This window comes from Plectropomus leopardus, chromosome 16, assembly GCF_026936395.1.
Source record: "Plectropomus leopardus strain MGB_pleo_1.0 chromosome 16, ASM2693639v1, whole genome shotgun sequence".
Classification (NCBI taxonomy): Eukaryota; Metazoa; Chordata; class Actinopteri; order Perciformes; family Serranidae; genus Plectropomus; species Plectropomus leopardus.
The window spans coordinates 24,021,793-24,046,500 of NC_142191.1; the positions used below are offsets into that span (position 1 = coordinate 24,021,793).

General features: G+C 37.6%; 2 protein-coding genes across 7 annotated transcripts in view; both read right to left on the reverse strand.

Moving 5' to 3' along the window:
* Window positions 1–2,964, reverse strand: part of LOC121955871 (uncharacterized) — a 49,767-nt gene extending 46,803 nt beyond the window's left edge. Inside the window, exons 1-4 of one of the 5 annotated variants that reach the window (XM_088089017.1) lie at window positions 2,711–2,964; window positions 1,686–1,820; window positions 1,489–1,570; window positions 49–145 (exon numbers count right to left, since the gene is read on the reverse strand). In XM_088089017.1, the coding sequence (XP_087945143.1) occupies window positions 49–145; window positions 1,489–1,570; window positions 1,686–1,708 (202 nt within the window). In that variant the 5' untranslated portion in view covers window positions 1,709–1,820; window positions 2,711–2,964. Of the gene's footprint in view, window positions 1–48; window positions 146–1,488; window positions 1,821–2,710 lie in introns of those variants that run through there. The other 4 variants (XM_088089018.1, XM_088089015.1, XM_088089019.1 and 1 more) reach the window with 4 other exon arrangements.
* A 2,555-nt stretch (window positions 2,965–5,519) lies between these two features.
* msraa (methionine sulfoxide reductase Aa) overlaps window positions 5,520–24,708 on the reverse strand; it is a 41,493-nt gene continuing 22,304 nt past the window's right edge. For both annotated transcript variants that reach the window (XM_042504038.2, XM_088089378.1), the window contains exons 4-6: window positions 20,365–20,469; window positions 19,331–19,437; window positions 5,520–6,914 (exon numbers count right to left, since the gene is read on the reverse strand). In XM_042504038.2, the coding sequence (XP_042359972.1) occupies window positions 6,744–6,914; window positions 19,331–19,437; window positions 20,365–20,469 (383 nt within the window). In that variant the 3' untranslated portion in view covers window positions 5,520–6,743. The remainder of the gene's footprint in view (window positions 6,915–19,330; window positions 19,438–20,364; window positions 20,470–24,708) is intronic.

The window sequence follows — 24,708 nt, forward strand, 5'->3', positions numbered from 1 at the left end:
TTTAATGATTTATTTGTAATCAGGAGTGTGTGCCGTCCCAACACTGACCTGTTCCTAGTAGAGTAAGAAGTCTACTTTGCTCCTGAAGGACCCTGTGGATCTGCTCTATTTGCTTCTGAATCACCTCGTATGAATGACCTGGAGCCTGCCAACAGACAAACATTAGGGACTTAACCAACAGAAGAGAACTGAGCTATCAGGCGCTTTAGGAGAAGAATAATCTGATGTTCTACTGCCATCTAGTGGCAAGATGAAAAGCTAATAAAAGACGGCATACCTGTTTACTTGGAACTGTATTAAAACAAATTCTCTGTGATGTCAAAATAACACCCTTAAATCCAGTTCTCATATGACAGATATCATTCATCAAAAAAATATGATGTTTACTGGGCTCCTGAGGACGTAAAATTGATGCACATCCACAAAAATATTAATATTAAAAATACAAATTACACATTTGGTAGCTTAGACTATTAAAATCAATTGCTTTTTTAGTCCATTAGATACAGTTTACTGCAATATAAATGACTGAAGTGAGACAAACAGACTGAAACCTGTATCTTATCAATTAAGTTTTCCTTTGGGGACATAATTTGCAGATGAGAAAAGATAAAAGATCACAATTTATCGCAATGTATCGCAATACGCAACGTACTGCAACACGTTTAAAATTGCAAAAATACTGTGATGTGATTATATCATATAGTGGGGCCTCTGGTGATTCCTACACCTAGGAATTTGGGTGACACCTTATTTGTGGTCTTTTACCTAAAAGCACCCTTGAAGGGAAACTATGCCCATTTTCAAAATTCATACATGTTACTTATATGGCCTAAGACAGTCCTATATTAGTAGAAAAAACTAATAACTCTTTACCAAATCCCCAAAAAAAGCTACTGCTCAAATTTGCGATGTCATTAGGAGTAAAGTCTGAAGCTGCTTCATAGACAGTGAATGATGAAAGATGTTAAAGATGACACAGGGAGCAGCTAGGGCAATGTTCTGAGTATATGGGAACATGTTATGTTTCAGAGCTGGCAACAACAAAATAAAGATTAGTTGGATGTAAAAAAAAAAACAAAAAAAAAAAAAACAAAGAGCCGCTCCAGACTTTGGACTTGATGACATAACAAGTTTGAGACTTTGAGACCTTTAAGGGAGAGCAGCTTGTGTTCACAATATTAATTAAATTTCCCTCAGCCATCTACATTGGAATACTTAGCTTAGGTGGTGTCCTCTTTGAATAAAAACATACTTGTTTTGGCTGGACTGCAGTCTAGTTAAAGTATAATTTAATATAGTTTTCAGTATAGTTGTCTGCTTCTTCTGCAACTCATTTTTACTATAGTCTATTTTAAGAAAGACACCAAAACTCAGCAATTAAAACTTGTTCTCTGTTTTCAACTGCATTATGAGTGTACTATAGAAAAATAAGAACATTTCTACTTAAATAATTTTCTTTGTGCAATACCGAACAGTAATACTTACTTGTTGTGTACTCTGATTTAGGCCCTGAAAGGTTTCTGGGTTGGCAGCCGCTGGCTGGTGTTGTCCGCTGGTGACGGCATCACTACGGCTCAGGAGAGAGGAGAGGTCAGGGTGAGTCTCAGCCCCCATTGGTCTGTCCACGTGGTACTCCACCCCACTGATTCCAGGAGTGGGTGAGACAGGTGCAGGAGACTGACCTGGCAGATCTGAATCTATGCATGTCTTCTGGTACGTTCTCTCTATCGGTACTTCGGCAGACATTGTTCCACTGTGCTCACTTGGTTTGTTTTGATAACTGGATACCACGCTTGTCTTCATCAGAACATCGCCATCTGCAAAATTTATTACAAGTGAATTATAAAAAACATAGTCCAGTGAGAATGAACTAAAGGGGGTCAACTACTGAGGAAAAAAATGACTTCTCCCTTCTCTGAAGTAATATTTGTTGGCATTTGAGACTCACTCTAAAAAGTGGGACAAAGTAATTGGAACTGGGAAGATATAGATCATCAAATCAGTACAAACACTTAATTGATAATATGTCAACAATAAATATTTATTTATAATTTAGAAATTTATTTTGATTTAGTAGTTTTCGTTCCACGTTGTCTGTCTGTAGCAAATGTTGCTGAGTGTCTTGGCCAAGACACAATTGAAAAAGAGATTTCTAATCTCAGGAGGGGTTTTTCTGTTTAAATAAAGGTAAAATAAATGAAATAAATAAATGGCCTAAACAACCACAGTGAGACTATGGTTAAATGCTGACAAAAAAATAAATAAAAATTGTATCTTTGTTAAACTCACTGCTTGTTTTTTCATAATGTGTTTATTTATTTACTTATTTATGGACTAACACTATTCCTAAAGAAAAGCTTTTTGACTCAAATATATAAGTTATATTAAATATATTAATCATCAGTTCAACGTCTCAAATATAAAAAATGATGACTGGCATCACAAACGGGAGCTTTCAAAACTCCGCATTGTCACTGCAACATAAACCGACACCAAACCACATTCAAAAAATCGAGAAATTTACGGTAAAAATAGCTTAAAATCTGTGAAACCTGCAACTTTCGACCGCCTGTTTCAAACAAATAACAAAAAAATGGTGATTTTTCCCTTCGGGGGAGTTAACATCTCAGGATACAGTGATAAATATTTTTTTGGGGGGGTATAAAACAGCATAGGTTTTTTGATAAGTTAACTCAGGCTAACTTACCTTCAGTCCTGGATGAAGCTAAGCGACCGTTGAGGCTCGTTTACTGTTGCTACAGTTACTGAGTATCAACTTCACCTCACGACACAATGTCGGCCACAATGTGTCGGGTCAAAATCAAATAACTAACGTTACCACAAAACTTTTGACAACTCTCGCTAAAAACACTGACTTAATTCAAATTTAAGTTAATTCCACGAGGTGGGCTACAAGCACAAACATTTACTTTGGCGTGACAGCAGGTGTGCAGATTGTGATACAGCTAACATCCGGAAAGACCCTTCAAAATAAATCGTTTGTAACTAATTTGAGGGGAAAACATGTTTACGGTAGGTATAATATAAAATAAAATAATATATATATATATAAAATAAATATATAAAAACAAACAAACATGACAAACTGAACCGTTGCAAAAATCCAATTTGCTGTTTCTATTCAATATATATATATATTATATAGGTAGGCATACATTGTAGTGTTTGTGAGCATATGTGTGTTTTTCTTTTTCACCACCACTTCAAAAATGTATTTAATTAATTGCCAACCTTGAATAACATTTACTTATTTAGCCATTAATTTCTCACTCTTGCTTGCACATACCTGAAGACTTCTCTGGTCACAGGTGAGCTACATAATACACTTTCATACATGCACTCAAACACATAATAGCTACTCCCACAAAAAAAAAAAATTAAAAAAAAATCATAGACTCTGTTTGTCAGTCAAATTTTTCACCTTTTTGTAGTATGTCCTATTGCATTAATAAAGCGGGCACCAGGAAAAAGCTAGTGTTCTAAGCAGACCTTCAAACCATTAATGTTGGCCTTATTCCCCTTTTTGTGTGCTAGAAAATAATCATTCTGTTTTAAAATTTAAATATATGAGCAATAGGTAACCTGGTAAAACATAAACTTTGTCATCAAGGACTAATTCAGACAGAAAGAAAAGGAGTAGGGTAGATAAAGATTCACAACATTTTGTTTAATTGCATTTTTGTCAATGTAATATAAAAGCCTACATAGGCCACCTGTGAGTTAGTAGTAAATTACAGTCTACTTATGACATCTGAAGTGTTTTATCCTATAAATTCACAACTTTCTGCCTCAAAAGAAAGTAAAATCCTGTGTTGGCTAACCCTTTGAAGCCAGAGCAAACTGGCTTGATTTCTTTCAAAAAGACGAGAGGGTGACAAGCAAAGCAACTTCACATGAAATGGCCCAAAAATTAGCAAGAAATTAGAAAAAGAAGAAAAAAACAGAAAATAATAATAAGGGAACAAAGCAGAGCAAAAAACAAAAAAGAAAATGACCTCAAAAAAGTGCAGAAAAAAATACTTCTTTCTATTTTCTGTGTGTCTTTTTAAATCTATAATTATCATTTTCCTCTTTTTTATTTATAATATCTGATAATCCATCCCAGTTAATTTTCAGATCATTTTTTGTCACATTTTATTCTTCCTCTTTCTTTGCAACCTCGGGACATTTCTTCCAAAGTTGCTCACTATGTTTTTCCCGGGTTTTCAATAACTCATTTTCTCAGGTTTCAGAGGTTTAAGTGCTTGTGAGAGGCATGTGAATGAAGCACAAGAAAACTCATGTGGATTCAGGTGTTAACAGGTTCATGTTAACTCAAACAGCATGAGCCATGTGCTCATTCTTTTAACATACCACATGATGGCAGCATAATCACGTCGTGTTCTGACAAATTACAGCTTCAGGGACAGGCCTTGTGTTAAATGGGGGCATACTGAACAGGCGATGGAGTTAACATAAAAGGAAAGACAGTTATGTTGGCTGTATTCTTTACGCACAGTATAAGACTTAGAACACGTTCTCAATGCCTTATTCTCCCAAATAAACAACTATTTCTTGTACAATTCTGTTCACCTATCGCAAATTGTGATCATATTTTTGTCCAGTTGGATATACGAGCAGTCAGAGTGACTACTTGGTCAGAAATGTGCAAATAAATAAATAAATAAAATGCCATATTTTTCTGGTCTTTTAAGGACATAAAGCAGAAACCTTTCCACTCGCCGTTTTATTAAAATGGGATCCAGTCCACCTGGTGTCATCCTCGTACAATATGATGGGTATACTGCATAGAGAATACTTGTAACACACTTTTTTATAGCATTAATCGATGCTACTCTGCCAGTTTATTGAAAGCTGTTTTTCTGCATTTTTTTATTGCCTTGTGGTCTAAATTCTGACGCTTTCTCACCTTGATGAAGATTAAAGGAGCAAACTTTACTTGGAACAAAACTCTAAATAAAGTGAACATTTGCGCAAAACCTCAGCATTCGTCAGCTTTATTCCAAAAAATAGTGGTCAGGTTTGGATTTAAAAAGCAGGTCAGGTCCTTGTCCTGCAGTCTGCATCATGGGGCAATCCAGCACAGCAGAGATCCAAGGTGGCGCTCTGCCATGTCAAAAGAGATCTTATCCTTCTCTTGCCTTTTTTTGGCTCTGTGATGGTGATGCCAAGCTGTGGAGAGCCTGGCACCACTCTCTTCTCCTGCTGGTGTGTGTGTGTGGGTGTGTGTGTGTGTGTGTGTGTGTGTGTGTGTGTGTGTGTGTGTGTGTGTGTGTGTGTGTGTGTGTGTGTGTGTGTGTGTGTGTGTGTGTGTGTGTTGTACCCTCAAAGCACACATATTCTGTACAAAACACACATGCCTGCAAATTAACAGCGATGACAGATGAGTCACAGACTGCAACATTACTTCAGGCAAAAAGCAGAGGAAGGAGGTCATCCAAAATCCTTCACCGAATCACAACACACACACCAAACACAAAAATAGCAATCATAGCTATATGACACCATTTTTTTTTTATTTTTTAAAATTGTTGTTCACATAGTCTGCAGCAAATTTAATGAGAAAACAATGAAATAATTTAAGATTTAAAGTTCCCCTGTGTTGAGAGGAATGGTTCTTTAGGTCTGTGATGTTACAAATCCTGATCATCCATTAAAATTGAAATACATAATCAGTGTCTTTACATCTGAACAGCACTCAGAAAATTGAAAAGACAATATAGACCTCTTATTTCAGAGGCTTTTAAAATGCTCCATTCCTCTACAGACTTCTAAAACATAAACTGCAATAGTTTCAAATTAAACTGACATAAATTATCATTTATAAAGCAACCTGAGCATAAAAACCTTTTTTTTTATCTGCAGTTGTAATTCAAAACAGTCAAAACAAAATCCAGTCTGTTATGTATGAAAAACAGTGAAATGGATCATAGACACCGAGTTTTGTGCTGAGACTTTGTAGGCATTCACCACTTTTCACTTGATTTCTTGAGATTATACTCACATTTTGATATATTTAACACATTGAATTGTATTGTATGTGTTGAGGAGTCTATTTTGTGTTAAGCCTTTCACAGAAGTGACATGCTATCACTGAATGTACATCATTTGTACATTTTGAGGCACTATAGTATGTTTACTATTAGCAAAGAGCTGAAAAAACCTTAATCGGTCTCTACACTGCAGTTTATGTTACGTGTCACTGGATTACATCAGAAAGAAATCTGCATCAAATTGAGTGTTATTCTTTTCTGTGCAATCTAAGCTGCAGCTTTTGAGAATCACAGTTTCTTTTCATAGACATGGAGCAAAATTTGGTTTTAATCCTGAGAAATTATCAGGTTCAGTAGTGTGAATATTAGACTGATGCTATGCTCCTTCATATAAATATAAATATTTCAAATGCAGAGATTTTTGTTTCTGTAAGTAATTTAAAAATCACTCCATCTAAGGGCGTTGGTTTCATTTCAGCATTTGAGGGGACATAAATGAGATGGAGGGCCTTAATTTGCTGCATTTTTATGGATTTTTGTCAAAATAAAAGTCTTTTGCTAAATCATGTTTTTATCAAGGGGGAAAGAATGCATGTTCAAAATATTAAATATTTAGAACATTTTTAGTACAGAATATTAAGAGGGATGTGTCCCTGCATCCCCCCTGAAATCTTTCTATTGCTGCATTTTTACTGATGGTGGAGGATCTTGGCTATCATTGGCTATCTAGGCCTTGCTCTTGATTCCTATTGGACAGGAGACCCCAGTCCCTCCCAGACCGCAGTATCCATCAGGGTTTTTACTCAGGTACTGTTGGTGGTAATCCTCGGCGTAGTAGAATGGCTTGGCTTCGTCTATTTCGGTTGTAATCGGACCATAGTTTTCCTCTGTTAGGACCTGAAAACAAAAAGACACAAAATAACTAAATTTACAAGAATTTAAACTGGAAAAAACCAAATAAAGTTATTGCATTGACGATGAAAGAAAAGAGAGACCAGACAGTGATCTCTGTGGGAATCTGTTTTTGCAGGAAAAAAATTAAAAAATAAAAAATTGCCGGAATATGCTACAGACAAAAAAGCAAGAATAGAGAGTTTAGTTGTATTTGCTTGGAAACTTGTATTACTACATACCTCAGGTGATTGATTCCAAGGTTTTTATTTATTTATTTGAGATAGTTTCAGTAGAAAGGTACATGCAGTTTTACTACTCTAAAAAGGGGGACTGGCGTCATGATTGACAGCTATGTGTGTCAATCGATGTGCTTGCGATCAATGGCGCCGCTTGCAACTGGTCAGATTAGTGAATAGTTGGGAACTCAATATTGCAGAGCTCGCAACTGTGCAGATTCTGGCACCAAATTACATCACTAGTGCAAGATGGCAGCAGCTGTATTTGAGATATTTTGGCTTCATTTTGGCGGTAAGTGAAGATGCAACATCCTTCTTTATAAACAGTCTATAATCTGATAGAAAATGACAGCATCCATGACTGCAGGAAGGAGCTGTCTGTTTTCTGGCACTTTTAGGGTTGCAGTCAGTGACAGTGTGTGAGTCAGCGCTTAGTTTGGTTAACTTTCAAATCAAAATGTTAATGTTAATTTTCTACCAGAGAGAGGCAGAAAAATGGCACGGCACTTTCAAATACGACCCCAAATCATCTGGGGTCGTATTCATTGTATTATTTTATGACCTCTGTGTTTGGCGAAATATGGTAGGTAATTTACAGTTGAATTTTTACTTAACAAATTACAAACATGGAAGATTCACATGAGCTCAAGTTCAGACAATCCCTGCAATTATTACAAATAACTAAAGCTGACCAGGTAATATTACTCCAGTGCCAAAAGTTCTTTTTGATTTCTACAATATTAAAAACCTAAAATGTAGCATGTTTCTTCTTGAGCTGCTCCTAAACTTGGGATTGTGAGAGAAAACACAGTCAAATAGCACAATTTTACGCACACATCTTATTATTCTGCATCTTATTGTTTGTCTACATTGAACCAATTTCTCTAAAAGAATCACTCAACTTTCAAGTGAACAAATATCAAGGCCTCGGACTGCAAAGAACTTATTGTCTTACAAAAAAAGGAAGAAATGTGTCTAATGTGCTTATGAAACACACATGCAGCTTGAGGCGGGGTGGTACCTACAAAAACACACAACACACACACACACACACACACACACACACATTCATAGCAGAATCAGTTTGTGATGATGACACCTTCTCCTCCTTGTGATATAAATAACTGAACCAGATGGCATGTGGGTAAATTAAAAGACAAAGAGATGAACTGCGAGCATTAAAAAAAAAACACACACACGCTCATAAAACTTTAATTCCTGGTGGAGGGGTGTTGCTGTGTTTTGAGGGTGTGTGCAGGCATGTTTTCAACACAGCTTAATCATAGCATGGGTTTTGGAGGAGCTTAATTTGAAACGACATTACATTAACATGTTCAGGCTTTTATCAGAAAAGCCGGCTCTTCTGCAGCCTGAAACGACAGCTACCCGAACCTAAAGCCTCTGAAACGACTACATGAGGTTTATGGTAATTATCCTGTTGGACACCTTAAATAATAACAACACAGCAATGTCCTTCAGGTGTTCCAATATTCATACTTTCAGAAAACACGAACTTTTGTGGCCCAAATTAGCATCCAAGTGTGATGATTAAGACTCAGTAAAAGAGTTGTTTCCCGTTTCTTTGGTTAAAATTTCATGTGAATGCCTCATTTCCTGGCTGAGCGTTCAGGTTAAATATTTAATAACTGGCCGCTTCATTTAATTTTCAGTATTCAGCTGCATTACAATCACACCATCACAATCACAATAATTCACTTGCTAATTATATGTTCCGTTTCTTGTGATTATGGAGCAGTTTTGACTTGCTAATTAACAGAGATGGTTCATATACTGCAAAAATCTTAAAACTGGTGCACAACTGAAGAAATATTATCTTGATATGAATGGAGGATCCATGTTGCTTAAAGGTTATTGCCAGTTGTTAAAAATGAATTGTGAGCCACTGTTGTGTGAAATGATCTCAACTTAGAGTGGTGATTTTTTTTTTTAATTGTTGTATTAAAATGACTCAGCATTCAAGTGGCAGCATGTTTTGAACTGGCGATGTACACTGTGCCTTTTAAAGCTTTTTTGTCTTGCTGGAAAAATGCGTTGTTATATGAAATTTGAAAAATAATTTGATTACCACATGCATTCAGCACATACCCGCCTATAATCAATCATATCCAAAGGGTGAGTTACACCAACTGGAAAATAGGCCATTTTAATTAAAGCCCTACACATCATCTAACCACAGTGTTTACTTCACTCAACACATCCATCATCTCTCCTTCCTCTCCGCCATCCTGTATTTTGTTAATTAGCCAGAGTACCAGAGGTCACGCAGGCTTCAGAGAGCTGGTCTGGACCTGAATAGGAAGCCTCTCCCAGGCTGAAGGTTCTCTCATTGCTCCAGAGACAAAAAAAGTTGGTGTTTCAAATCTTTTGAAAAGCTTTCTTTAAAAAGTCAACACGCTGAGCCAATTTTAAGAGTCATAATCCACTTTACTGCTATTGATCTGCCACAGGCAGCTCTTTACAATTCAACATTCTGTTACAGACATTATTTATTTGGATATCACTGACCAAGGAAATAAAACTACCTTCAAATAGAACTTGTTAGCGAATGGTTACCACATAGGAAGCTGTGTACAAGATTTGCTCATCATTCAAGTGACTAAAGTGATAGTTTGGGTTTTTTGAAGTGGGGCTGTATGGAGTTCTTATCGGTAGTCAGTGTGTTACAAACAGTAGATGACAGTGTGCATGCCCCCAGTTTGGAGACGCAGTCTACTGCTGTGGACAGGGCTCAGCAACATAACGTATTTCTAGCCACCTAAAAAAAGTCCCGCCTAAAAAAACCCATATCAGTTTGAGTATAGGCCTATGCTACACTGAGAGGATTCTCGCCACCTTAGCTTTCCGTCAGACAGTCCGTTTTGACGGGGAAGTCGTCACTGTTTTTCTCAACAAAGCCTGGCTTTGAAAACAAAGATATAACAACTTCATTTTCCAGTTGGAAATCACTGTCAGTCATTGAAGTAAAGCTGTCAAAATACTCTCAATATAGTGTATATTTACACTGATATTATTACTGTAAGGTGGGGCTTTTTTTAGGTGACTAAAATAAATTTTGTTGTTGACACCCATCCACAGCAGTACACTGCTTAGCTTAGCTTAGCGCCGCTGCGAGGTTAACAGCAACATGGACTCTATTTTCAGCATGTAGAACAATTTAACAAGCTAGCCAGTGCCACTTAATGCTGGTCATGTAAGGTAAAGACACAATGACAAAAGAAAAAGATAAGGCCTTCTTCCCATCCTTGTTGGAGCATTGTCCACACAATATGCACTCTACTGCTGAGTTTAAATGGAACTTGTGAACTTGTGTTTCCGACATGGGAAGTCGTGTACACCAGCAATAAACAGACGAGAGGCCATGTGTCACAAACCGCGGTAAAAACCCATGCTAAGATGCTTATTCTGAATGTGTTGAATACATGTCCAAACAATGCTCCTTATACCCGAATAATATCAGCATATCCCACATGACTTAATCAGAATATGCTACATTCTGGACAAGGAACAAAATACACTATTTACATAACCTGTATCACATTCAGGATACTGTCATATTCGTAACAATAGCGGAAAATTCAGTGTGCATGTAGCCATGTTGGGTTGGTCTGTTTGTCCGTTACTTGGATCCACACTGAAATATCAACAACTTTTTGATGTATAACTATGAATTTTAGTACCCATATCCATGGTGCCCAGACGATGAATCCTACCAACTTACGTAATCCTCTGACTTTTCCTCTTGTGCCACCATGAGGTTGATGTTTGTGATTCTAAGCGAAATTTCTAAACAAAAACTGAATGTAGTGCATGAAATTTTGTTCACAAATTAATGTTTCCCTCAGGATGAATTGTAATAACTTTGGTGATCATTCGACTTTTCTCCTAACACCACCATCAGGCCAAACCTCTGTCTGATACTTTGGTTTATGACCAAAAGCCTGCAAAACTAATGACATTCTCACCATCCTCAACTGTACTTCGTGTTTAGTACTCATTAGCAAATGTGGGCAAGCTCACACACCAAACAAAGATGGTGGGCAAGACTGTATGACAAAAACTATAATGATCCATACATCAAATGCAAAAGAGACAGGCACAACAAAGAACATCAGTGTAAAAGCAGAATCTAAATATGGCACGAATAAGTGGGATTGCATCACTCTACAGACAGTTTAATGTTAAATGCTACAAATCCTTGTTTTGTTTTTCAGTTTGAGAGGAATTAACTCTCAGGGGAAACACTAAAAAGTTCTCTGTTTATTCTTAGTCCAAAGAAACAATCAGACTAAAAGCAGTGCAGAGTAATTTCACACATTGGTGCCTCTAATAGTTAGTGAGAGGTAATTGTTTGAAAACCATTTTAACTTCATTGACGTCAGCCCTCGGAAGTTGTTAAAGAAGATGTCAGCAAACAAACCCAGAGGGTCTGTGATGTGGCTATAACAGAAAAATACCAAAGAGACAAAAGATCTAACGTTGGCGAGTTTAGCTTTTAATGGACAGTGTTTGCTCCCTGCTGTTTGATTCATCACTCCCTGTACTGACACCACAATTTAATTTGAGTGAGGAGGGTAGAGGTACAACGCAGCAGTTCGTCAGAATGGGACTCTCTTCTCTGTTGCAGCTGCACTTTGTGATAAAGACTGGAAACATACTGTAGGCACATTTATTTATACTGAACCTTTCCAGCACAAAGGTCAAGTAAAGAATAAAAATATACTGCAAAAAACAAAATTGTGTGAGGCAAAAAAATAAGGTTATACTAACTGGCTGAAATAATTTGTCCCCCAAAACCAAAGGTTTTTAGCCTCGACTTAAAAAGACTCAGCTTTTGTGGAAAGTTATTTCAAATATGTGTTTTGTAAAAAACTGAAGGCTCTTTTATCCCTCTAAATAAAAATCAAGTTCTGGAAAGTTTGCAACAGAAGCAAATCAAAGTTTTATTTTATCTCCATGACAGTTAACAATGCTTCAAATATGGGTTTCGGTGCAAAAAACATGTATATTCTAAAACATCTTCTTCCCGGCAGCACAGAATATCTATATAATCAGCAGTTTCAAGGTGGACACCCAAGATCAGAGTCACTAACTTGGTATCTGACCAAATGTCTCTCCTTCTGTTTCTGAGATATGACATTAAATAATATCCAGAAAAGTGTTTTTGCAGAACATTATGATGTTCAAGTGAGGTTGTCCTTTGACTTTTTGGATATAATATGTCATAACTTCCCCATTTTATCCTATTTGACATTTCTGTAAAATTTTGTGAAAATTTAGCATTAATTATTGGCCTAAACATTTTTTGTGAGCTCGCATTGACTTTGACCTTTGACTACCAAAGTTGAAACAGTTAATAGTTCTGTATAAGTGAACTTATGCCAAATTTGAAGAAATTACTATACAATGTTCTAGACATAATGTATTCATGAGAGTTGGATGGACTCAGAAGAACACAAAACTCAAAAACATGAGCTGAGGCATAAAAAGTGGGAAACAGCTCTACTTTCCAGCCACAAAAAACAAAAGCAAAAAACAGTCAGATCAACTAAGCTACAAGAGGCAATGCAAAAGTTTTAAAAGTTTTAACTTAAAAAAAAACCAAAACAAAAACAGATAGTCAGTAAGGGCCTCTGCGCCATTAATGTTTACATTTCGTGCTGTCACAAGCCTCTCGTCCATGTGTAGATTCATGCTTCCTTCTGTTTAGTGATACGGTTGGCGGGTATAGTTTGTCAGAAAAAAAAACATGAAACTACTCACAACAAGGTCTGTGGATTATCTTGAGCAACGGGGTCATGATTTCGAGAAGAAGACATTGCAGTTGTGTTTGTCATATGTGTTATTTTGGTGCTTTGAGCACCACAAGCTGAGTGCCATCTAGTTTCATTACATTGGCAAGAAGGCAGATGTCTCTGTGCCCGATATCTCCGACACTCAGCAACTCACACCAAAACAATCTAGATTAATACCACTACAAGTAAGAAGAAAAATATGTACTTTTATAATGAAGCAGGAGTATTTTTGAAAAAGTTCTGTCAACGTTTTAATGTTTTTTTGCTACTTTTTTCTGGGTCACCAATGGAATCCACTGTAAATACTATGGATCCAATTGGGGCATGGTGGTTTCACAGTATTATGGTATTAAGAAATCCCAAAAGTATGTTTTTCAATACTGTCATAAATACAGGCACTCCTCTTTCTGTCACACTAATTGCATATGTAGTTCACAGCACGCACCACCAGAGCTCAGTCTCAGGTTTCTACTTGTAGAACAGGAGGCTGAGTTGAAAGACGCCTCAACACCCAGTGGTGTAAAGATAAGTTACAGGACTGTAAACAGCTGGCGGCTAGCAACAGCAGAGAGAGACTGTGGGGAATAACTGTCAGTTGTTTACCTCTAACCTGGTGAATTAAAGATTTATTTCGACTAGACCAGAGCTGGTGATCGCTGGAACAGTGGACTTACTTACTAGATTACTAGCAAGAGTAACCAAGACGGTTTGGGTAATTTTTATTTTGTTCCTGTCAAGTTTGAATGAAGTGTGTTTTATGATGAGTTAACAAGGCAATTAAGCCTCGTCAGCCTTTTGTGACTGAGAGAAAGTTGAATTCAATAGGTGTCTTTCTCTGTTTAATAAGGAAAATAGGTGTGAGAATATTGCTTTTCTTGACATTTTGTGGGTTTCTATTGTGTAATTATTAGTCTGAAAAGCACCACACACTCACATTGTAATATACCATACACCTGAGTGAAATTTCAGGAAAGTATGAAATATTACATATGGCCCAAGCCTTGATCCAATCTAACTGTAGCTGGTCACCATGAAAGCAACAACCTTTTCAGAGACATCTTTCAACCATAGAGGGGTGAAGTGTTTCATTAAAAAAGGTTTGGTGGACTGTTTATTTAAGATAATAAATATCATAAAATAGCATAGCATAAAATGTGAATAGCATAAAATATTGGTTACAGAGAACTTTAAGCTAAAAAAAAATTTGGGTACAGACATCAATGCAACACCACCTGCTATATACCCAAAATGGCTGCATTTTCCACAGTACTGGTGTAGTGGCATCTTCAACCATCCTCCCTGCCTTCTCAGTGTTCCAGTGCGTTTGTTTGGGCAGTTCCTGCTGCTATGTTAGCAGCCTGCTATAGATGCATAATTCACATCCAGTAATTTGCATGTCAGAGAAGTAGATTTCTCATTTGAAATGCAAATACCTTGACTGCTCTGGTAAAGCAGGGAAAACGTGAACAATACTGATAAGCACCCACGAGACAGAGAGAGGAAGAGGAAAAAAGGTGAAGCTGGCATGTTAAAGCACGAGCAAGGGATCTCATAGACAAAGAGGAGAGAGAAAGAGAAGAAAGAGGAAAGAAAAGCAGCTGTTGTGTGTTTAGAAGTAGATATATGAGCGTTCATGAAAAGAAAATGTAGCCACAGAGGTGTATCAAGAGGGAGAGAGATGCCAGAACAATGAGTACACACTGCTTTAGCACCCACCGAGTGAGCACACGTTATTACATAAAGCAAGCACGCAAGTACACACACACGCACTGTTACCACTTCCACCTGCCATTTTAGACGCAGTGCACACCCTAATGATGGGTAGGAGGCAAGAGAAGAAAAGGGAGGCTCCTTTCATGCTGCAGACAACTGCCAGCCGCCTGCAAGGTAATTTTCTGCAGTGCTGTTGTACTTCACACACAAAACAGAAACACACACACGTGTACACACCAAATTCCCCTATCACTCTGTGCGAACAATACAATCAAGCCAGGCAGCATAGAGAACATAGTCAATACCCTGACACCAAATTAACCAGACTCTCCTCTCTCCTTTTATCAGCACTTCTGGCCCAAACCTTCTCTTTTCTGTCACTTTTTTTCACTCTCATATTTGCATGCATGAAATGTGGCTGCAAAGGAAGACATTATTTGACTCTGGGGATCAGAGTGGATATTAATACAAATTCAGGAAGTGTCTGGGAGGCGTGTCCTGGGAAAATCTCTCTGTGCTGCATGTTTGGATTGTTTGGAATGAGGAGAGAAGAAGTGTGGGTGTTTGGCACGAGCGGCCACCATGACTGCAGGGACAAAGAAGGAAAGCCACCTACAAAGACTTCATCATCAACAGGAAAGGAGAAGGACTCCACCCAAAGATTTTTTGGGAGCACAGAGTCATAAAAATTTTAAAGATGGAGTGGTACGCATGCATGCAAAGTCAATGTACGGAGGTGAACACTGCATCTACCCTCGACAGAGAGAAAAAAAAACACTGAATTATTGAAATGTCCTCGTATTTGTTGGCATGGAAATGTTGAAGATTTGCGGAAAACATCAAATACAGAGGACTTTAAATAACATCTATATCTACCATATATATATATATATATATATATATATATATATATATATATATGTATATAACCTGAACCAAAATGCTAACAATGTATCCATATATGGGTGGGCTTGTGTGTGTACATGCGCGCACATTAGTTTTGCAACTAAAGCGTTTTTTTTTGTGGAGGACAGATTTAAGGCCCAGATGGTTTGGCATTGAGCATGTTTGCTGTAGGCCAACTGCTCTCACACACACACACACACACACACACACACACACACACACACACACACACAGATGGGAGAGAGTGGGGGAGGCAATCTGGTGAGAAAAAAAATGAGAAAGGAAACAAAACCGAGAAAGATTGATAGAGAGATGCGCTGGTTGTATGAGGGAAATCTATCAATCTATCTATTGAGCGACCTACTGTATATCAATCACCACAGGACACACACACACACACACACACACACACACACACACTGCATTCAAAATAAAATCAAAAAATATGCTTTTGTTTTAACAGTTTAAGCAATTTGATCCTTCTTCGAAGGTTCACAGTCTGTTCATTAACGTGATTAAACACTTGCACAAAGACACATTTTAGTGAGTATCTTTTTAGTGAAAAGCTTTAAAAGCCAGGGAGAGAGAGGGAGCGTGAGCACTCTGGATTTTCACATTACTTTCTGGTACAGGGAGCTGCGGACATGCAGGCAGCAGCACAGAGGGGGAGAACTCTGCACTGAAAGACTAAGAAAAAATTATCTCCTAACCCCTAACCCTCTCTTCTGCTTAGAAGTGGTGAATTTACAGCTCACAGCAACTTAAAACGACACAGTCTCTCGCTTTTGTTTGATATCAAGTGTTGGCAATAAATGTTGCACACTTTAGATCCATCATTAGCACTGTTAGCTTGTTTACTATATCACATAATTGTTGCTGTCACACTGAATGCCCTGCTGAGCCAAATTCTAAGGATTTTCATGGATTAAATTAAAAAAAGAAAAAAAAAATAATTGTCTAATATATGTATTCAACGGCAGAATCTGATTCAACTGACATAAATCTGAGTTGTGTACAGCCCTAAAGAAACTGTATATTGTCTCATCCCTACTCCAGTCTCTCCTCTTTTTTCTCTCATCACTGTTTGTTTATAACACACATTGTTGGCTCAAGTTGAAACATCTTTTATTTGTAGATGTGAATCTAATCACATCTTTACATTGACTCTATATGCAATCACAACACTTTAAAAAGGTGCTTCTTTGTCCTGTTTGCAGAATCATACAAAAAAGAATGACTGTACAGAAATGATAGATTTTGCCTGATACATTTGTATGTTGGCCTGGTGGTTTTGCTCAAAGGGGCCAAAAATTACTGTGATTCAACCTGTATGGAACAGAAATCCACACCATAAATCAAAGAAAATCTAATTTTTAATTTTGTGATGTCTTGTTTCTGTTTGTAAAGGTCAGTCCTCTTGGGAGCATGAACCTAAGTGCTGTTTCAATTTTGATTTTTTTTTGTTTATATGATACTATGACACTTTTGTGATGTTGCCCAAGCTCATTTTCTCTCTTACTTCAGCACTGTGTTGTGTTGTATTGCATTTTTTGTTTCTCAATAACATCCTCTTTAGACAGCGCACAGCTAATGTGACATAACACATTTCATCACATGCAAGAGGGAACAAAAGCACACTTGCACACGTCAGCTACTTCTCCACTTTATGTCCGCTAAATGGCCTTCCAGGGCCCTGAAACCTCCTGCAAATATAACAAGCTGCATGATATTAATTTTACAATTATCTTACCATGAAGATACTTTTGGGAACTGAGCTGCTGGTCTTCAAAGCCTTGGGAAATCAGTGTAAAGACAATCTGACAGGAAACTGGCTGAGTTTTAAGCAACTGTTTGAACATTGTAAGCCTCTTTGCACACCATTACATTATTTTCAAGGCAGTTTATCATATGTGCCTCATATTTCAATAAGCAACCTGGTCACTTTTAGGTAAAAGCTACGACGGCAATCCTACTTAGTCTGACTTTTAACATTTGCATATCACTTTGCACATCACAGAACAAGTTTAAATTGAACGCCATCAAATTAACATTAAGAACACAGCAGCATGTAAAACATGCAGAGAGAGAGAAAGAAGTACGCCTTCCTAAAATCTCTTAAATAAACTCAGTTTCCCAATCATCTTCTCTTATGTACTAATCAGTAAACTACAAAACATGGTGAAAAAGCTACATTTCAATTTGTCGAGGAGATCAATACCCTCTTACAACAACCACAGGAATAATCAGACATCTCCATATTATAAAAATTTTATTCATTCATTTTCCGTAACCGCTTTGTCCTCGTAAGAGTCGCGGGGGGGCTGGAGCCAATCCCAACTGTCATCAGGCAGAAGGCGGGGTACACCCTGGACAGGTCGCCAGGCTATCGCAGGGCTGACACATAAGGACAGACAACCGTACTCGCTCACAGTCACACCTAAGGGCAATTTAGAGTCACCAATCAACCTGAGCTGCATGTCTTTGGACTGTGAGAGGAAGCCGGAGACTCCGGAGAGAACCCACGTAGACACGGGGAGAACATGCAAACTCTGCACAGAAAGTTTAAAAATGTCATTCATGACAAATGTTTGAAAGCCAAGCAATTTGGTTTGATGTCTTTCTAAAATATAGGGAGAAGGCAACGAGACACTTAAGAACACATGGCCTGAAAATCAGCAAAAAAAAAAGCTAGAAGAAAATAACCTGAAAATTTTTTTCTGTCAAATAATTTTCGATGTAAAATTAATAACATTATAAATATAGCTTTCTGGACATCTTTTTGGAATTTCTTTTGACAATTTTCTAATATCCATCCAACGTTTTTTACCAAGCTGGTCATTCCTGATTCCTGATTAATACATGGATTTTTTTTTTTTAACTTAATGGCAGCGATAAACTAAAAGTGAGGACCTTACTGAAGCGATTAAAATGTCCAAAATGACCCAACCTGTCTACAGAAAAAAGCAATAATGTTTACTACTGTATTTTGTTTGTATTTTAAATCCATTTAAGAGCTTGAACCCAGGAACCATTTGTTTTTTCTGCTCAACACATCAGTTTGTGTCTCCATTAAGTCACAAATACAGTGTCTGTTACACAGTGCAGTACTCAGAGACTGTGACAGAGGCAGAGAGAGTGAAAACAAGACTCTAAGAGACAAATTCTGCTAAAAGAAAACAATGTTTTAGTGAGAAAAGGACGAATGAACAAGGAGAATAAAAAGTGACACTAATGAAGACCAGACTACACTAGAAGAGAATAGAAAAAAATAGAATAGAGTAACCTCCTCCTCGTCAGTTTCCATGGCAACAAGCCCTGTTGGTGGGATAGTGGTGCAGAAGTCTCAGCAGGAGAGTTCAACAGAGGGAGTGTGCGAACATCATTTGTGGGTGTGGGTGTGTGTTTGTGTGTGTGTGTGTGTGTGTGTGTGTGTGTGTGTGTGTGTGTGTGTGTGTGTGTGTGTGCGTGCGTGCGTGCGTGCGTGCGTGCGTGCGTGTTTACTTAGAAAGCATATGGACATATATGGCAAATGCTACACACGCCCACAAACATACACAAATCCTTTAGATTTCCATATTCATCTGCTGATGCCAAAAGTATCTATGAGTGTTTCTGACACAACCTGAAAGACAGGAGGGATGGGCAGCAGAGGAGGATACTGGGAAATGGAGTCAGAGAGGAAAGAAAGGAGTGACTTAGAAGAAGACAGGAGATTGGAGGGAGAGGAGATTATAATGGAGGATGTTTGTACCTTCTGGTATTGATCTTTGGAGGCCAAAGCTTCCTCCAGTTGCTGCTTTGTGTCAACGTAGATGGCTGAGCGGTAAGCCGTCCCAAAATCGTTCCCCTGACGCATCCCTAAACACACACAAAAATGTAAAATTCAAGATTTCAGCTGACGCGAGGAGCCTCCGTCCTCCTCAGCTCTTGGCTGAGACAACATCACATCATCTGAAAACAACAGCTGACAGCATTTTCCAAAAATATAACTCGTCTGTCTTGGCAGAACTGAATGCTGTTTTTTTTGACTGAACTGATCATTTCATCATGTTTTCCTTTCAATGTCAGCTTCTCAGCTTGTCAATCACGATGTTTGGTTAGCTCAAAGGTTTCAGCAACTCGAGTGGTGCGGCCCTAGAGATGCCAACACATGTCATTCAATCTGTTAGTGCGAGACTTCGGTCAAGTCAGTTTTATTTATACCGCCCATTATCACAAATCAAAATGGGCCTCAGAGGGCTTTACAGCACACGACATCCCTCTGTCCTTAGATCCTCACATCAACTCAGGAAAAACTCCCCTAAAAAAACCCTATAACGAAGAAAATAAGTTAATTATATTTGTTACAGAGTGTAAATGTACATGAGTGTAAATCTTAATGACTTAAGTTGCCTTCTGACTTAAAATTTGTGCAACCTGCAGGTCAAAAATTTCAGATTTTAGCTCTCGACAGAATACTACTGACACGAAGAGCGTTTTCATACGAGACGAGCACGAGATGAGTCAAGACAGTCATGATTGATCACAGCAGAGCAGCCACCGTAACACTGTTCCTAAACGGGTTGATAAAATCTAGATTGGTGCTGATCAATAAAATTGTCTCATTAAAAAGAAAGAAAAAGTCAAACAGTGATGAAAGTTTCATCAAGTCTGAAGAAACAAAAAGCAAACAGGTACTGAAGCTCTCTTTTAGGCACGTTTCCATTTTCTTTATCAATAAATACAAACTCCTTACTCTCCTTTAGGGGTCCAGTTATGAGACAGTCTGTGGGTGAGAAGTCGTACCTTGAGTCGGATCGTGGCTTTCCCAGAAAACTTTGAGCAGGTTGGCGAAGCTGATCTTCTCTGGATGGTAGATAACTCTCACCACCTCAACATGGCCTGTCCTACCTGCAAAATACAACATCTGTGAGTTCATGTGTCAGAGAGAAACAACAAAGGTTATATATACTGAAGGGTTCAACTGTTCAACTTGTTTTATGCATTGCATGTTTTACCCAACATTTGTTTGATGTCCCTCCAATTAACAGCTGTTATATTACAGATATATTCATCCTGGGATGTTTACCTTAAAAGCAGAGGTGCAATACACATAATTTGACTAAAATATCATGTTGCATGTAAAGAAGATTGCGTGTGAAGAGTCAGCTTGCAGTTGTGAAAACAGTCTCAACTTCTCAGCCTCTTCCCACACTTTAAAATATATATTTATATATAAAGAGGTCTTTGTCATCAGACAGTTTATCTAAGGTCTAATGTGTAGGATTTAGTGCGATCCAGTTGTGCGATTGCAGATTACGACCAACCGGAACCTGTTCCGTGTGCCATGCGTGTCAGGGAACTATAGTAAACAGCCCTATCTAGAGCCCGTGTTTGATTTGTCCATTTTGGGCTACCGTAGAGACAACATGGCAGACTATGTTTTAACTTTTCATTTTAGGACTCTAGGACTTCTTGGTTGAAGAAGTCCAAAAACAGTCTTGAAGTCCAAATGATCAAAAGCTCCAGAATAAGTGGACCTTTAGGAGAGATCTTCAAGGTGAAGGACTGACAGTGAAGAACAAAGGGTCAAAATTTAATCCACCTCCAACATAGAGTCCTAAAACAGTCCTGAGGTTCTAACGGCCGAAAGCTCCATAAAAAGAGAACTGTCAAGGTCTAGGACCAACTAACTCAAGGAAAAATTCAAGAAAAAAGAAAAACATATTTAAAACTATAAGCCTACATGAACAAAAAGTCCTAAAAGTGTGCCAGATAATGGAAAGTTTGAAAAACTGCAGCAGCATGACACCTGATAAATACTGTTTGGTACAACTGCAAGCACTGGAGCAAGTGAGCATGTGGATTGTTCTGTCGACTGCTTTTTCCAAGGGCAACTGTGACGATAAAAATGTACACCTTAAAAGCCAAAATACAGGTGTTGTTCTTGATAAGTCCGCATTAGTCCAAAGTTGATTATGATGTAACCATAACAAATGATCATTCCTGCAGACAGACAGACAGACAGACAGACAGACAGACAGACGGCAGCTGGTGTTGGTAATGAGTGTGACCCATTACACTGCACCTCATCTTCCTCCTGTCTCTCATTCTACCTCCACTCCATCTCTCTCTCTCTCTCTCCGCCTTATTACTTTTTTAATATCAGGAGTTATGGATTCCTACGGTAGATATTGGCGAACAGAGACAAAGCAGCGGTCGATATTAAATTAATGCCTCGCCAGGACAATCTCGCAGGAATAAATTCATCTCGGACAAGACGGGAAATAATGTAGTGGCTGGAACAGAACAGACAGTGAAGCTGCAGAGAGTTGTTGTCCACATAATGTACATTAACTGTAAAATTATCTTACATTATCATTATGTCACCATTTCAACATGAACAACTTACTGTGTGTTGAAAAGCTGACCACAGAAGACAATGGCTTCTAAAGCAACAGCAGGAAATATGAATATGGTGGTGGAATGAGATAATGTACATTTACTTGAGTACTATAATTAAGTACAATTTACTTGAGGATTTTCATTTTACCCCAATTTATACTGCTCCACTACATTGCAGAAGGAAATATCTTTATTTTTATTACTGCATTTATCTGACAATTATACTTAACATAAAGAATGATGTAAAGGTAACTAATGCTTTCACTTTCTTCATGAGTAATAAAAACATATAACTCACAAAGGAGCTCAGACCTATACCAAGGCCAAATGCCCTATCTTGCAAAACCAAAGATGCAATACCACATTAGATCATTGATACAGATGACATCCTGAGCAAAGAAAGAAGTCTTCTACCTGAATGTGGGTTGTAAAATAAGCTTCTCTGTTTTTTGCTGTGTGTGTTAACGAACATTTCATTTAAACAAAAAGATCTTTAGAGTGAAAAAACTGAATCAATACCTGAAATGACCCGTTTTTTTCTCAGTTCAGTTGAGCTCTGTCAGTTTGAAGCAGTGCCGTTACTTGTTAGCTGAGCATACTACAGAAAACTTTATTGTCTGTAGTGATGGAAAATCGTCTTAGACATGGCTCAACAACAGTGCAAAACAAACTCCCCTAAAAAAAAATAAAATAAAATAAAATATTTATCTAATACAATAATTTAGAATTAAAAATCACAATATACTACTGTGTGCAAAGTTGCATAGTGTTAATGTAGATGTATGGATCACTACCTTTTATTTAAGATGTTTATGGCAATTGGAGTGATAAGTGTTTTTTTTTGGCTAAGGAGACTTTATATCAGCGACCTGCGGGTAGTAGCTGGAAAGACTCAAGCTGAGGGTGAGAGAGATTGTGATTAACTTTCCTTTCACCTGCTTTGTTATGAAGTACTGACAACAGAGTTTGGGTTTTACCAGTTATACCAGTTACTGAGTTGCTTTAGCCCTCTCCCTCCTTCTCATGTCTTTAAATGTCAAAGTAGCAAGCAATACCAAACATTTTATTTAATCATAGAATTGGACTACAGCTATCCAACTAAATGCTCTGTGCTTAGTTGATTAGTTTGTGAGCTTAACTGAACGTTTGGTCGTGTTTCAATTCACTCAGCAGGATATGCACGAGCACTGAATGATTTGGTGAACGAATATTTGGAACATTTTTTTAAATTAGCAGATTTTAATAATTTAATACACTGAAAAGAGTTAGTGTTAGCTAGGGATGCACTAAATTGTGAAATCCTGTGCCAATACAGATGTTTAAAATATCAGTTATTCCCATAGCAGATAACTATTACTGAACTGTTTTAAAGCTAGTCAGTCCTTCTTTGCACTACCTTTAAATGAGCACAAATTAAATCTTACACATTCGTGAAACTACCTTTAATATAATCTCCTTGCACATGAAAAACATTTTTTAAACAATTGATTCAAAAGTCTTTGTAATATATAATACATCATAATTTCCTTTCTAATATCGATTTTATATTGCTGTGCAAACATCAACAAATTCTCCTTTAAACAACTGTATTAAGTGTTACTGCTCAGTCACCTTTATGTTTGCCAAGGACATCCGAGGTGAGAGTTATGTGCAATCCCAGCTCAGATCATGGACTTCTTTTATTGCAAGTTTAAAGAAAGCGGAAAAAAAAATTCCACTCTGTGATTCGGACCTGCTCCAAAATGATATGGTTTCTTCTTTGGCCCATCCTAGCCCTTACACAAAGTTTACTGAAAACAGCAGCTGTAGTTTTTCCATCATCCTAATAAACAGACAAACAAACAAACCAAACCCAAAACATGATCTCCTAGGCCGAGGTAGTAATACTAATTATTGACTGTAAAAGAGGCCAGCCTGCATAATGAGTCTCCATCCTTAATTTTTCCCTTCAACCACCACACCCAGCATCCTGCAGACTGCCACTACTGGAAAGTTGCTCTTAATAAAAACTCTTCCCTACAGGCCTGTTAGTTTTCTCCCTCAAAAGCTTTTCAAAGTGCTAAATTAAGAAATAACCTATGTAAATTAAAATTACTTTTCACCCTCCACCCCATCTTATTTTATTTGGATTGTTTTGCATTGCATGGTATTAGACTATTATATTTAAAAAAAGCCTGAAGAGGGATGCATTGGCTTCATGATTAAATCTCTTGTTTGAGTGTAGTTTTCTCATTTTTTTTGTGGTTGAATCACTGCATTTAAATGTGCAACCCAAACCAGATGTTCCATGAACCAACGCCTCCACTTTATTGCAGATTTTTTTCAGCGATCAACGGTAATAATACACAATTATTTCTTTAAGTGTAGATGAAGACAGCTCTGAGACAAGAACTAGAACAATAATGAAGAGTGGGAGTGCAATCTAGTCAATACAGGTATATTGTTTTTCAAACAGAAAAAAACAAAACATGCTAATTTATTGAGCAAATGTCAAACCTACACTGTAAATATTGAACCGACAATAAATATATTCTCGAAAGGTGTGAAGAGCACTTCATTTAGCCAAGTGTCGTCTCTCGGTGCTCTGCCAAGATTCTGAGCTCATTACAAAAACAAATCCAGCGGTTCAAATCGGGCTCAAATTGAGTTGTTTTTGCAACATGTTGTTTTTAGACACTGTGATGATCAGATGAGTTAGTGTTATTGAGATCTTCTCTTCCACAGCAGGCGAGTTTAGGTTTAAGT